Genomic DNA, 16071 nt, shown 5'->3' with positions numbered 1-16071 from the left:
GGGATGTTCCGCAAAAAATACATTTTAAGTTACTATAAAACAAATTGGTTTAGTTTATTCCCCAGATAACAAAATAATAATAAAGTAAAAAGAACGACAATAATGGTCAAATAAAATGAAGACGAACTAATAAAATAAAATGTAAAATTCCATTTAATCAATTGTTAACATATAAAAGGCATTAGGATTAGAAATAAATAAAATGTGTTAAACGTTGAATAAACTAAATAAATAACAAAATTATGAAAATGATAAGACAAATTAAGATTAAAAAAAACAAAAAAAAACAACCACTTACCCCTACCTGTTATTAGAGTGAGCGCGCACAAGCAGGCAAATGCCGATATGTCGATCTCCATGGAGTGCAGGCCTGAGCAAAACTCCAGAATGGAGTGTAGCCATTCGCCGAACGACCGCTGACACTGCTGGATGTCCAGGACCAGTCCGTTGCAGAAGGTGAGCTTGTTGTCGTTAGGATGGGTTCTGTAGGATAGACGGAGGACGAACAGTTCGAGGTAAGCTGACTGGAAGAGGACCTCCCGATCCTCCTGGCATATATCCTGTAGAAAAAAACACTTTAGACGAAGACTCGGCGATATCCTCGGTACGTACCAGGAAACCGGGAATTTTTTCTGCGAAGCTCTTGATCACATCCACTGATGTCGTCAATAGAGAATAAAACTGTTGAATCTTCTCCGCTTCTGAGATCACCGGTTCTATCGGAGTAGGTTCCAGGTATTGCGAGTAGTCCAGGTTGGCTAGATCTGGAGTCGTGTCGACGTGGGCTCGAACTAGGGCTGTTATCAGCGACACCGGGGGGCTTGGTGGGGATTCTAAACGAAAAGAGTCGTCAAAAATCGTCCTTTACCGACGTTAGCTCGGTTTACCTTGAGGAGACTTTGGTTTCGATGGTAGACGTCCTCGTCTGCCTTTCAGGGAGTCCGTCCTCACCACCTCCTTAACCATACCGACCGCCAGGCATTTCTGGAAGCGACAAAACTGACACCTGTTCCGTCTTCTCTTGTCTACAGGACAAGCCTTGTCCGCCAGACAGACGTACTTGGAACCTTTCTGCACTGTTCTCTTGAAGAAACCTTTACAACCTGTAACAATATTATATATTATTTATTTATTGCTAATGATGAGAGAGCTAGAAGTAATGAATAGCTAAATTAAATGAATGCCAGAACTGGAACTGGATATTCATGGTTATATGTATCTTTGTGTATATAACAGGTCAATTGAAAAGTCCCCGGCCTACTATAGTAAAACACATTTTTTTGGCAAAATTAGTTTTTTTTTGTTCAACATAATTAACTTCAAGGGTCATACACCGATTATATCGATCCTCCAACTTTTCGATACCATTTTTGTAGTACGATTCAAAGTCCTTTGCTTCAAAATAGGCCTCAGTTTCGGCGATCACATCTTCATTCGATGAAAATTTCTTCCCAGCGAGCATTCTTTTGAGATCTGAGAACAGGAAGTAGTCGCTGAAGGACAGATCTGGAGAATACGGTGGATGAGGAAGCAATTCGAAGCCCAATTCATGGATTTTTTACATCGTTTTCACTAACTTGTGGCACGTTGCATTGTCTTGATAAAGCAACACTTTCTTTTCCGTTTAAAAAGCAATATTTTATCAACATACGAAATTTCTTTTTATCCATTTTTTTTACAATAACGAAAGTTGCTTCACTCAAAATGCTATAATTCACAAACTAATGATCCGACAGCTGTCACATTTGTACACGCATCTTTTGACGGTTAGGGCTAACTAAAAACATATGGATTTAATTCTAGTGGCGCCATCTATGTGTCAGGCTGGGGACTTTTCAATTGACCTGTTATCATAAGAAAGTGTTATGGACATTTGTAGACTTCAAAAAGGCCTATGATTCTGTGGACCGTGGATCTATTTTCATTTCATTGCATTTCTATTGCAAAATTAGCAACAACATTTTTAGAAACTAAATGCGGCAAAATCAAAAGAACTCGTGGATTATTTTATTTAATTATTTATTACATAGTAGAGAAAATTAACAGCAGGCAATACGCGTGTAAATATAACAGCGAAAATGTGAGTGGAGTTGGTGAAGATGAAGATGATGTATGGTTGAGATTTGTTGAACAATAGTTGGATAGATTGAATTTAACTTGGATGGAATAATAAATAAACAATGTTTTAAAATTAATTACCTTCGCATGTTCTTACTCCATAATGTTGACAGGCGGCCGTATCCCCGCAAACCGCACACAGCTGTGATGGCGAGGGTGGCGTGGGACCTTTCCCGCTCTGCATCTGGGTCTCCGCGATACCTCCGGGAGACGACGCCGCCGAAGATGAGGCACTAGGTCCTGGACCCCCCATCCTCAGCTTCGGCGACTCGCTGCTGCTGGTGCTCTCTGACCGTTGCAACGGCAAAGACGCCCGTCTCTGTCTGTAACACGATATCCTGCTGATTACGGGGCAATAAGTCGGATTCCTCTGCTTCTGATGGTTTACCTGGCACTTAGGGCGGTACTGACGTGCAACTCGGTGGCCGCAGGTACTTGATAGGGAGGGAGGGAGTACGGCTCGCCGCTGTGACCCATCAACGACTCGAAACCCGGACTGCAGGTGGGCGGTGGAGGGTAATACGGGCTGGAAGCTGAATACTGGACGTTGTGGTAGTCGTAGTGATGGGCGGGCTGTACCGTGTGATGGTACGACACGTTAAAACTGGAAGAAAGAACAGGGTATTTTAAAAAATTACCGGGATGATGTCTTGGGCGAGGACTTACCCGCATTCTTCCTCCATTTTGAACTGTTGAGTCGGTTGGGTTTGTTGCTGCTGCTGTTGGGGTAAATTCGTAGGAGGTTGTTGTTGAAATACACGATATGTTTCCTGAAACAGATTCGTATTTCAATGTTATATCACAACAGAATCTTAGTTTCAAAGTATATCCACCATCTGAAGACAACCGGATGTCCCACAGCTTTTTTTTGGCGTCATAAATATACTTTTTAATGAGCTTCTGAGTATGGGTAATATTCCAAGTATATTTTATTATTTATTTCAGGTGTAACATGTCGCTACTCAGTGAATTGGTAAGTTAGTCTTCGACTTGGAAGATAACACGTTTCCAGAAATCGGGAAAAGTCAGTTTTTTTATATATAACAGGAATTTTGCTCTTGGAATACCTCCAAACTCGCAAAACGGTAGTGTTAGATTATTAATATAACTTTTTTTAAAATTAAAAATCACTTTCCGTCGATAATAGTGAACTAAAGTACAAATTATTACATAATCCCTCTTATTCGCCAAGATTAGTTCCTTCTGACTTTAAGCTATTCGCACACTGTAAAAGTTAATTTTATTTGTAGTCATTTTGGAAAACCAATACACTACTATACATAAAATTGGATAACCGTCAAAATAAATATATTGAATTGAAAGGAATTACGTTTTCCCTTTTCATTCTTCATTTTGATTCTAACATATCGAGCTTCTTTTGACAACCGGTCTTATGTAAAAGGTTCAAAACTGTTTTATAGTCCATATTTAGTTCCATAGTGCAAAATAAAAAAAGAAAAAATGAAAAATATGATTTTATGGAACATTGTCTTGACTTTGAAAATGTTCAGAAGGCATTTGAAATTGTAATCAAGAAGAAAACACGATTTTTATTGATAAGTTAATGATTTTTTTAATGCTAATCTGAAAATATAAATAGTTCCCATCATTTAATTAACAAGAACAAAAATTGTGCAACGACTAAACTATATTTTGGTTTCAAGAACAACGTCGGAGACATCCTTGATGGCGTCATCGATATTCTAATAAAGCAACAACGGAAAAATATTACAAAACCAATCGGTCTATTAATAACTTCTCATTATCAATTTTCGGAAATAAATTAACTCGAATTACTGTCGCGTTTCTTACGTCTCTCGATCAGATCGAAGGTGAGGTATGTGACTGTACAATAACTCGTTTTTTTTTCTGTACTGTCCGTCGTCTTTGTTTTGTTGCAACGGTTAATGATGATTGTAAAAATGTGAAAGCGGTATTTAATACAATCATGCCTGAATCAAGAAAGGTTTTCACCGTTTTCGCAATATTTTTATTAGAAATGGGAAGTATTCGCGATGCAGTCGTATGGAGGTTTTTGAGAAGAAGCTGCGCAATTTAGTAATTCGCAGTAGGGACGTGATTCTCGTTAATTTTAATGATGTATGTTGATTAACGTGAACTGGGCAACAGGTGACGAGTTGAGACCCTGAAAATGACACAGATGCGATGAGCATAGACAAGTAGGTTAAAAGAAACATTATAAAAAGTGAGTTTTATGCTAATTTTTTATAGAGGATGAATGATGATGAAAAAGTATGATAGGTATAACAGGTCAATTGAAAAGGCCGCGGACTGACAAATAGATGGCGCTACTAGAATTAAATCCATATGTTTTTTAGTTAGCCCTAACCCTCAAAAGATGTGTGTTTAAATTTGACAGCTGTCGTATCACTAGTTTGTGAATTATAGCATTTTGAGTGAAGCAACTTTTGTTATTGTGGAAAAAGGAATTTCGCGTGTTGATAAAATATTGCTTTTTGAAGGAAAAAATACAGTTGAAGCAAAAACTTGGTTTGATGCCCAGTTTCCGAATATTGCTCCAGGAAAATCAACCATTAAGGAATGGTATGTTAAGTTTAGAAGTGGCTACAGACGAACACAATTAAAAAATCCACAAAATGATTTTGAATGACCGTAAATTGAAATTCAATGAAATAGCAGACACTCTAAAGATATCAACTGGACGTGTACATCATATCATTCACGAATATTTGGGTGTGAGAAAGCTCTGTGCAAACTGGGTGCCGCGCGAGCTCACTTTTGACCAAAATTAACGACGAGTTGATGATTTGGAGCAGTGTTTGAAGAGGATCAAGCATAATGAACCCGAGTTTTTGCGTCGATATGTGACACTGGATGAAACATGGCTCCATGATTTCATTACGAAGTCCAATCGACAGTCATCCGAGCGGACTGCACACGATGAACCCACTCCAAAGCGTGGAAAAAGGCAACAGTCGGCTGGCAAGGTTGTGGCGTCTGTATTTTGGGATGCCTATGGAATAATTTTCATTGACTACCTTGAAAAAGGAAGGTCCATCAACAGCGACTATTACATAGCGTTATTGGGACCGTTTGAAGAACGAAGTCGCCGAAAAATGATCGCATTTGAAGAAAAAGAAAAAGAGGAAAAAAGAAACTCATTATCCATATACAGTGTTATAAATCCATAGTCGCTATAATCACTGTATCACCCTTGAATGAATTATGTTGAATAAAAAAAATATTTTTTTCCAAAAAAATCTGTTTTACTATGGTAGGCCGGGGACTTTTGACAATTGACCTGTTACGTCAGTATAATTATAATAAAACAACTCCAAAACCTAAAAGCTATTGTGAGTGTTTAATTAACTGTGGTTTAAAGTTGTTAAATTTTGATGACATGCCCTAGTCGATTTATTGGAAGGACTATACCTGGACAATACTTGGATTCTTGGGACCTTATATGATATATCCCTGAACTACTATGTAAGAACAACTCAATGCTGTTGTAGAAATCAAAGAATAATTGATAATAATTTTTATGGAAATCGCTAGGCAAGACTTGGCTTTTTATGCGGAAAAATGAAGAAATGATTTACAAGTTCTTATCATATCAATAACAAGAAATAATAATGTTACAATATCAGATAAGTTTGAAAGTTGGAATTTACATTTATAGCTACACCATTTTCTATTTTAATAACGACATTTTTCTCGGAGTAAATGTTATAATGGACACAGACTCTAAAAGACTAGTCTCTTTCGTTTTTACAGAATAACAAATAAGTAGAAGGACGCTGAAATATTACAGTGTTTAGAGTTCAAGACGACATTAGTTTCCTCAGCTGTGAAGATATTGAACTGCGAAAAATTCACTCTTGTAATTATATAGTGATGATACTCCTTAGAAATAACATAAAAGAATAAAATTGAATCGGAAACTCAGAAGGAAATTGTTGATTATATATTTGGATAATATATTTGTCAACTTATTATTTTTAACGTCCGGTTAAATCATATGACGTGTCCACCAGCATAAGCTTATTTATTGAATTAAATATCACTCTATAATTGTACCATCATCAAAAGTCTATTTAGAGGCCAAGGGCTGAACTTTTCTTATTTTCGGACCGGTTGGTGTGCGGCCAATACACACAGCTGTAGGCAGTAACAAATAGTGAAACTATAATTTCACTCGTAGTGGCATATTTCCGCCCGGTGACTTCATCAAGTTTAACATCCGAGGTTAAAATAGTCGTTACTCACTTGGAAACTGGGCAGAGGAGCTGGAGAAGCTGGAGGCTGAAGAGCGACGTCCGCGAAGGGGTCTATGTCCTCGGGCGCGGGTGGCAGTACTGCGGACGGTTCATCCGAGAACGGGGCATTGAGTAGTTCTGCGAAACTGCTGGATCCAAACTGAGTCTGTAACAAAACCAAAGGTTTCCGTCAGTTTTCCCTGCGATCTGGTGATTGAGCATGGTACGAGATATTCCGTGACGATCTCATACAACTTGTTACACCTCATGGCAAGGCAGGTGGCGCCGGGAGTAGTTCCGATTTGGTGCGGTGCCAACTGAATAGACAACAGTAAAAAACCTTTCCATCCATGTCTATACAAGTTTATATTAGCTAGGACTGCACATGCGCACTTGTTCTAATATAGCCTGACAGTACCACAATCTTAGTTGTGGTTGGATGTCATTTTTAGGTTAATTTGTAATTGTATTTACATTTTGTTGACGAAATATAAATTATTTCATAGGCAAAATTAGCGACAAATAATGCGAAAATAAGTGTATAAGGTATGAATTATTAATAAAATATTATCATTTTATCCCACTAAATTTGTAGATAGTTATGGAACAAAGGATACACTGATTATAGCGACCCCCAACTTTTCAATACCAGTTTTGTAATACGATTTGTCCTTTGCTTCAAAATAGGCCTCAGTTTCGGCGATCACCTCTTCATTCGACGAAAATTTCTTCCCAGCGAGAATTCATTCTTTTGAGATCTGAGAACAGGAATACGGGAAGAATACGGTTGTTGAGGAAGTAATTCGAAGCCCAATTCATGGATTTTTGCCATCGTGTTCACTGACTTGTGACACGGTACATTGTCTTGGTAAAGCAGCACTTTCTTTTTCTTGAAATGCGGCCGTTTTTTTGGCGATTTCATCCTTCAAACGGTCCAGTAACGCTATGTAATAGTCGCTGTTGCTATTGTAGTCAATGAAAATTATTCCATGCGCATCCCAAGATACAGACGCCATAACTTTGCCAGCCGACTGTTGCGTTTTTCCACGCTTTGCATGACCATCGATCGGACTTCAGAGTGAAATGATGGAGCCATTTTTCATCCACTATCATATATCGACGCAAGAATTCGGGTTTATTACGCTTTATTATCTTCAAACACTGCTCCAAATCATCAACTTGTCGTTGTTTTTGGTCAAAAGTGAGCTCGCGCGGGACCCACTTTGCACATAGCTTTCTCATACCTAAATATTCGTGGATTTATGATTTAAACAAAAAATTTAAATTGATTTTAATTTATGATGGAAACGTTCAATTTCATTCTATTTTAATTTACGGTTATTCAAAATCATTTTGTACATTTTTTAAATGTTTTCGTCGGTAACAACCTCTTTTGGGCGTCCACTGTGTTTATCGTCTTCGGTGGGTACTCATTTCACCACGTCTAAACTTAACATACCAATCCTTGATGGTTGATTTTCCTGGGGCAGTGTCCGGAAACTCGGTATCAAGCCAAGTTTTTGATTCAACTGTATTCTTTCCCTTCAAAAAGCAATATTTTATCAACATGCAAAATTTCTTTTTATCCATTTTTTTGCTTCATGGTACACTCAAAAGTTGCTTCACTCAATTCACAAACTAGTGATCCGACAGCTGTCAAATTTATACACGCATCTTTTGAGGGTTAGGGCTAACTAGAAACCATATGGATTTAATTCTAATAACGCCATCTATGTGTCAGGCCAGAGACTTTTCAATTGACCTGCTACTATTGTAATTTATGTTTGATTATTGCTTTTCAAATTCATGGGGCTAAATTTCCTCATCGCTGAAAAATATACAAAGAAAACTATATTAGAATTAATTTTTCAACACCAGTCACCAAAGTATTTGACGCTTGCACAGTGCTCACCACAAGAGCGCCTGTTCACTCAAACCATTAAATCAAATAAATGAAAATGCGCATGCGCTCAATCGAAATTACCTTCTGTTTACCGCGTCCTGATGCCAACCGCGATCCACCGATAAATAAAAATAAAACCGCGCTATGTTGTTTGTTTGACAGGTATCGTCAGTTGCCAATCGGTAAAATTAGATCGTCCTCATCGGGGATGCGGTGACGTCAATGATGCCGGAATGGCAATAAAAATATTTCGGCCGAGGCATCCGACCTTGTTGGCCATTGTTTGGACGACGGGTCCTGTTTTGTTGTTTATATAAATAAGACATTGGTTTTTAGCCTCGCGGTAGTCGTAACAGTGACATTTTGGTCGCGAAGGTCGCTCGAAATCCACATGATTTCAATCCAGCTCGATTACGTTGCTGTGCGATCTTTATAATATATCGTTCTGATCTTAGATATTTTTTGGGTTATTGATTCTGTCTGTGGATCGAAAAACTTGATAGTTTTTGATCGTATATCGAGAGAGGTATTTGGAATGATGCCATTAATAATATTATAGTAATTAAAATATGTCAGGAGAATGTATCAAGGTGTAGTATTAGATAGAGACTGTAGGCGAAACTGTACAATTTTTGCAAAAATATTCACTCTACAAAGATATTCCAAATAGTGCTGGCATAAAACTAGAATATCCGATATAAAAATAAAAATAATCCATTTATTCAATATAAAATATTAAACAATTCTTTGGAATAACTTGTGGAGATATCTGTAAAGATGTAATAAATATACTGGTAGTATGTTTATTTCAATTTTTATTAAAAATATAGTTTTTCCTTCTTCAAAAATGTTCAGTATTCCCTTTTAAAATAGAATACAGACAAGTTATATATAATTAAATTCGTTTAAATCGTACTTTAGCAAATATCGGCGATTGTAAAATGAATTTCTAAAAATGTCTTACCCCGAAAGATATGTTTAAATGGTTCATTTCATTAAGGTGTCATTGTTTCAACGGTAATGAACATCAAAAAACTAGAAAATTTCATAATATCGCAGATTTTTACGATTTTTTGAAAATTTAAAGATAAAACGCTCAAAATATATGAATATTAAGTAATAATAATATTATATTTCTTTAGAATTCATAAACTTTTAAGTATGTGACAACTGTGACTGTAAAAATCTACAGTTCATGTCATTGAAACCTTCACTGGATTCCAATTTCCAACATAATTAATTTTTAGAAAAGTTAAAGATAAAACTTTCAAAATATATGTATATTGGGACAAAAGAAATGAAAATCTATATTATATTTCTATAGAATTCATAAATATTTAGTATATGACAACTGTGACTTTGAAAATATACAGTTCATGTCATTGGAACCTTCACTGGATTCCAATTTCCAACATAATTAGTTTTTAGAAAAGTTAAAGATAAAACGCTCAAAATATAAGTATACTGGGACAAAGGAAATGAAAATCTATACTGTATTTCTTTAGAATTCATAAATTTATAATCTTGTGACAACAGTGACTGTGAAAATATATGGTTCATTTCATTTGATCTTTCATTGGATCTCAATTTCCAACAGAATTAGTTTTTGGAGAAGTTAAAGATAAAACGCTCAAAACATATGTATATTAGGACAAAGGAAAAAGAAAATCTATGATAAATTTCTTTAGAATTCATAAATTTATAAATACGTGACAACTGTGACTGTGAAAATATATAGTTCATGTCATTGAAACCTTCACTGGATCCCAATTTCCAACATAATTAGTTTTTAGAAAAGTTAAAGATAAAACTTTCAAAATATTTGTATATTGGGACAAAAGAAATGAAAATCTATATTATATTTCTATAGAATTCATAAATATTTAGTATATGACAACTGTGACTTTGAAAATATACAGTTCATGTCATTGGAACCTTCACTGGATTCCAATTTCCAACATAATTAATTTTTAGAAAAGTTAAAGATAAAACTTTCAAAATATTTGTATATTGGGACAAAAGAAATGAAAATCTATATTATATTTCTATAGAATTCATAAATATTTAGTATATGACAACTGTGACTTTGAAAATATACAGTTCATGTCATTGGAACCTTCACTGGATTCCAATTTCCAACATAATTAGTTTTTAGAAAAGTTAAAGATAAAACGCTCAAAATATAAGTATACTGGGACAAAGGAAATGAAAATCTATACTGTATTTCTTTAGAATTCATAAATTTATAATCTTGTGACAACAGTGACTGTGAAAATATATGGTTCATTTCATTTGATCTTTCATTGGATCTCAATTTCCAACAGAATTAGTTTTTGGAGAAGTTAAAGATAAAACGCTCAAAACATATGTATATTGGGACAAAGGAAAAAGAAAATCTATGATAAATTTCTTTAGAATTCATAAATTTATAAATACGTGACAACTGTGACTGTGAAAATATATAGTTCATGTCATTGAAACCTTCACTGGATCCCAATTTCCAACATAATTAGTTTTTGGAAAAGTTAAAGATAAAACGGTCAAAATATATGTATATCGGTGCAAAATATATGAAAATCTATATTATATTTCTTTAGAATTCATGAATTTTTAAATATGTGACAACTGTGACTGTGAAAATCTATAGTTCATGTCATTGGAATATTCACTGGATCATAATTTCCAACATAATTAGTTTTTGGAAAAGTTAAAGATAAACCTTTCAAAATATATGTATATTGGAACATAAGAAATGAAAAATCTATATTGTATTTCTTTAGAATTCATCAATTTTTGAGTACGTGCAACATCAGTGTCGTTGATATTGTCATTTCTGTACCCACATAAAGTTACGACTCAAGCGGTTTTATTTTGACGCCAAAAAGCTTAATATTATTCGTCACATTTAGTAGTCAAAACTGCGAGAAAATCATTATATTGGGAATATTCTGTCGTTGTTTAAAGTTATTGGTATTATTTACTTTTGAACATTTAAAGAGTTAATAACATTAAAAAGCTATTTCCCGATGTTAAGAGTTGTCCCGTTCTGGAGACCGACTAACCGGTAATCACCAAGTCGAAGAAACTCATTAAGGCTATCTCCGGAGGGTAGAACGCGTGTGCCTTACGGATGAGGGAGTCACCGATGTCGCTCGGCGACTGTGCGTGCCCAGCAGTATTAAAATGTTGCTTTTAAATTGATAAATGTCAGTTTTAATTGGACTTGCCGGGATGCCCGCGGATAAACTAAATTACCGCTTTTCCCTATCGAAGATTGTTTAGAAATAATTGAAGATAACGCAACCGCGGGTTGTGTAAAAATTACCGTTATTGGCTTGGGTTAAAGAGCAACTCTAATTTTTAACGCTCGCGTGTTTTTAGCATGCCAGATGGTGTGCAACGAGAACCGCGATCTCGTTGCCCTTGGTTGGTCCTCTTGGTACCGTCAAACTTTGGGACTCTCAGATCGTACATTTTTTGAATCATTTCTATATTAATCAGTTTGGTTTGTTATTTAATATAAAAGGCATCGGTGTAAAATGCTGATACAAAATGGTGAGTCAAGGCAACACATTTGTTTGCAATTCCTCATTGTTACCTGGCTAGTTTTATGCCCAACAAGCGTTATTGGCTTCTAATTCCAAAGACATTACAGCCAGAGTATATAATGTCATAATAAAGACATATAGTGACAAGTAACAGGTTAATTGAAAAGACCCCGGCCTGACACATAGATGACGCTACTAGAAATCCATATGTTTTTTAATTTAGCGCTGACCCTCAAAAGATGCGTGTATAAATTTGACAGCTGTCGGATCATTAGTTGTTACCGACGAAAACATCCACAAAATAATTTTGAATGACCGTAAATTGAAATTGAATAAAATAACAGACACTTCAAAGATATTAACTGAACATGTACACCATATCATTCACGTATATTTGGGTATGAGAAATATTTGTGCAAAGTGCGTGCGCGCGAACTCACTTTTGACCAAAAACAACGACTAGTTGATGATTCGGAGCAGTGATTGAAGATGATCAAGCCTAATAAACCCGAGTTTTTGTGTGGATATCTGACAATGGATGACATGGCTCCATCATTTCACTCCGAAGTCCAATCGACAGTCATCCTAGTGGACTGCACACGATGAACCTGCTCGAAAGCGTGGGAAAACACAACAGTCGGCTGGCAAGGTTATGGCGTCTGTATTTTCGGATGCGCATGAAATAATTTTCATTAACTACCTTGAAAAAGGAAGGACCATCAACAGCGACTATTACATGACGTTATTGGACCGCTTGAAGGACGAAATCGCCGAAAAACGGCCGCATTTGAAGAAAAGGAAAGTGCTGCTACACAAAGACAATACACCGTGACAGAAGTCAGTGAAAATCCACCTTATTCTCCAGATATGACCCCAGCGACTATTTCCTGTTCTCAGATCTCAAAACAATGCTCTCTGGGAAGAAATTTTAGTCGAATAAAGGATGATCATCTAAAAACTGGGGCCTATTTTGAAGCAAAGGACAAATCGTACTACAAAAACGATATCGAAAAGTTGGAGATTGGTTGGTATAATGAGTGTATCACCCTTGAAGGGAATTATGTTGATTAAAAAAACTAATTTTGCCAAAAAATGTGTTTTGGTAGGCCGGCGATTTTTCAATTGACCTGTAATTAGTAAAATAATACCCCGGGAATGATTCCAGAGTTTTCTTGGGGAAATTGCTTGCTTTTTCTCAAGCTACTCTACAAAACAATACCGGTTAAGTCAAGAATCTCCGAATTCACGGTTCAATTTTTCGGGAAACTTTTTTCCATCATGTAATGCCCCACGTAAATATTAATTTTAACCAAATGCAGTAAAGAACAATCGAAACTACCAGAATAAGAGGCGCTATCGACAATTCTGATTCAAAATAATATTGTTAACATCATTAGTGAAGCATCAGATATAATAATGCATGAGCCACCAGAAAATAAACCGAATCGTTCAGGCAACAGTAAATTTGATCACCGAACTACTGTCTTAGAGGTGTGTGATGTTATAATAAATTATGCAAAAGATCGGTTTCATTTTAAAGAACATTTAGTAGTTGCATCACTTTTCTCTTCGGAATACTTTGGAGAGTGTTGCGGTACATTTCTTGAGGATAAACTCACTTCCGTTTATTCCTTTTATCCCACACTTGACAACGAACAATCACGAACTGAACTGTCAGTTATTTATTCAAGAAATGATTGCCGAACATTAAATAGTGCACTAACTCGCTAAACTTTTTAATAGCAAACAATCTAGGTGATACGTTGAAGAAGACTAGGTAATTATTAGAAATTGTGTTTAAATAAAAACATGGATTAAATTGGTTTGGTTACAGGACTAGAATTTTGAATCAATGGGTGTCAGAGAAAAGAGTAATAATTAAGTTTCTTTGACTGATTAACAAATGTTTATGTTTTCTTGAATATTCTTATTCAGCTATCAACATTCATCTAATTTACTTGTTTAACTTGTATATATCGATCTAAAGTATCAGAAAAAGTCTTGTAACCATAATTTGTGTACAAAACGACAACAGATGGACTTAATACCATTTTCTGGTCGCTGAAGTTCAGACAGCATATGCTGATGATGTTGAGCAACCGATGTGAATCTATTTTTCCGATCTGTAATTATCTAATAAATAAATCAGGGCCTCTGGCGAGCTGCGTAGAACATATCGTTACCAAATCGCTGAAGATGACCGAGTCTGTGGGTGGAACGGTTGCCCTCGGGTCACTGCTGGCCCTGATTTGAACGGTCCATTTTATCCGTCGACCTCAGATCTCGACATTATTTCGCCTAAACTGCCCGGCTAACTGCGTTTCGAGCGGTATGGTAATTCTCGCAGCGATCGACGTCCTTGTCCGATGAGCCTGGCCGGTGATTGAGTTTGTATCATCGTGATTTACCGTTATTAGTTATTGGTAACGGTTCGGGTTTACCGAATATGGAGAAATGCGTACTTCTTCATGGTCGTCAAATAATAATAATTAAGATTTTGTAACGATACCGACTAATAGACGAGATATCACTAATATAGATGCGACGAAATAAATCAACGAACAGAACTGCAGAAATAATCAAAATCCTTCTGGTAGAAATTTGAAAAATCCATTTTTACATATTTTTAAATAGTTTTCGTTTAATATTACAATTATTAGTAAAATTGGTAGTAGACTGGATTAGAACAATATTTTTCAATCTTATCACATTTATAGCAACGCTTTAACAATCTCAACAACAAAGGATAAAAACAAAAATAAAAAATCGATTTTTGCATATTTTCAAAGTATTTTCTTTTAATATGACAGTTATTAACAGAATTGAGAAAGGATGTAATTAAAACAATATATTCAATCGTATTTTATCACATTTATAGCAACGCTTTAACAATCTCAACAACAAAGGATAAAAACAAAAATAAAAAATCGACAAATTTTAAGTTACCAAGCAACGACTTTTAATAATCATTTTGAGAAAAATCGAAAAGGTTAGGTAGTCTGGGTCGTCTTTACTAGTCAAGAATTTGCTGTTTTTTTTTGTTATACTACATTAGGAGGGTTGGAAACATATGGAACAGGGCACACCTTTTTTCAGTCTCAACTGTAACTCTTGTACTTCATATGTTTTTATAGAATTTTTATATCCCACATGGAAAAAGACGTAAAATTAAGATTTGTCCTCTCATTAACATTCTGAGCTCTTGTCTAATATTAGTAAAATAATATAATCATATTGATGCTGATTATTTCTTGCTTTTGATAAAAAAGACTAATCTACCTAACTCGGTGGTATTGTAAATAATGTATTTTCAGTATCAAATTGGTTTGGATTATCTATAGCAATCCGGAAGGTTTTACTTTTTATTGTATACAAGCGCGACCTTCAATTCGAACTGGAATAAATAATTTAATTTAAAAACATAGTGTTTATTGTAATATTTTTTGATTGCACAATATTGTTAGTGTTGTTTTCTGGTGTAAAAGTAAATAATGTTGATAGTCGTCTATATTTTGAATGAAAAAATCCACAATGAAATATTAATTTTTATTGAGGATTTGTGCTTGATGCTTACCAGCAAAGGATTAATACAATTAGTAGATACAATTAAGTGGAGTTTCGACAAAAGCATCGTAGCGGCACAAAAGGTGGATTGAGAGTGCTCAAAGGTTCCTAGCCAAACACTACTACAAGTAAGAAACATTCAAGCTTTGAGAAACATCCCTAGTTCATGGATTTCCAGCACATGTATCACAGTTGGTGTAAGTGTTCACTCTTAACTAACTATGGCTTAAGCAGTCTAATTTAATTTTAATTTGTAAAATACTGATGAACAATAGTAATAAATAAATTTTATAGATTAAGATTAGTGCTGGGAACTATCGACTGTTAATAATTAACTACTTTTAACTATCGACTGTTGCAGTGGCTATTTTTGGTTCGACTGATTTTACTACTTTTTACCAGTGACTGTTTCAACCGACTGTTTTCACATTCACAGTGGTATCACATGAAATAAGGTTACTAAATCATACTAACGTGGAAGCAACAAAACTACTGGACAGCGCGCAGGATATCAGAAGATTGAAGAGAACGAATACACACGAAGTTATATACGTTAGTGTTATAGTAAACTTATAAGTGTTCACTCTTAACTAACTATGGCTTAAGCAGTCTAATTTAACTTTAATTTGTAAAATACTGATGAACAATATTAATAAATAAATATTATAGATTAAGATTAGTGCTGGGAACTATCGACTGT

The 16071-nt window shown here is 35.3% G+C and overlaps 1 protein-coding gene across 4 annotated transcripts in view; it reads right to left on the bottom strand.

Moving 5' to 3' along the window:
- The window catches only part of Hr38 (Hormone receptor-like in 38), a 157073-nt gene that overhangs the window by 10927 nt on the left and 130075 nt on the right, over positions 1-16071 (bottom strand). Inside the window, exons 3-9 of one of the 4 annotated variants that reach the window (XM_076414118.1) lie at positions 6367-6522; positions 2785-2888; positions 2507-2722; positions 2200-2459; positions 888-1103; positions 613-833; positions 305-560 (exon numbers count right to left, since the gene is read on the bottom strand). In XM_076414118.1, the coding sequence (XP_076270233.1) occupies positions 305-560; positions 613-833; positions 888-1103; positions 2200-2459; positions 2507-2722; positions 2785-2888; positions 6367-6522 (1429 nt within the window). Of the gene's footprint in view, positions 1-298; positions 561-612; positions 834-887; positions 1104-2199; positions 2460-2506; positions 2723-2784; positions 2889-6366; positions 6523-16071 lie in introns of all 4 variants that reach the window. The other 3 variants (XM_076414116.1, XM_076414117.1, XM_076414119.1) reach the window with 3 other exon arrangements.

Source organism: Rhynchophorus ferrugineus, unplaced genomic scaffold, assembly GCF_030347505.1.
Source record: "Rhynchophorus ferrugineus isolate W39M unplaced genomic scaffold, kcgeb_rfMv2 rfM9, whole genome shotgun sequence".
Lineage (NCBI taxonomy): Eukaryota > Metazoa > Arthropoda > Insecta > Coleoptera > Curculionidae > Rhynchophorus > Rhynchophorus ferrugineus.
The sequence above is the reverse complement of the archived record's forward strand: the minus strand, read 5'-3'. Positions and strand labels throughout refer to the sequence as shown.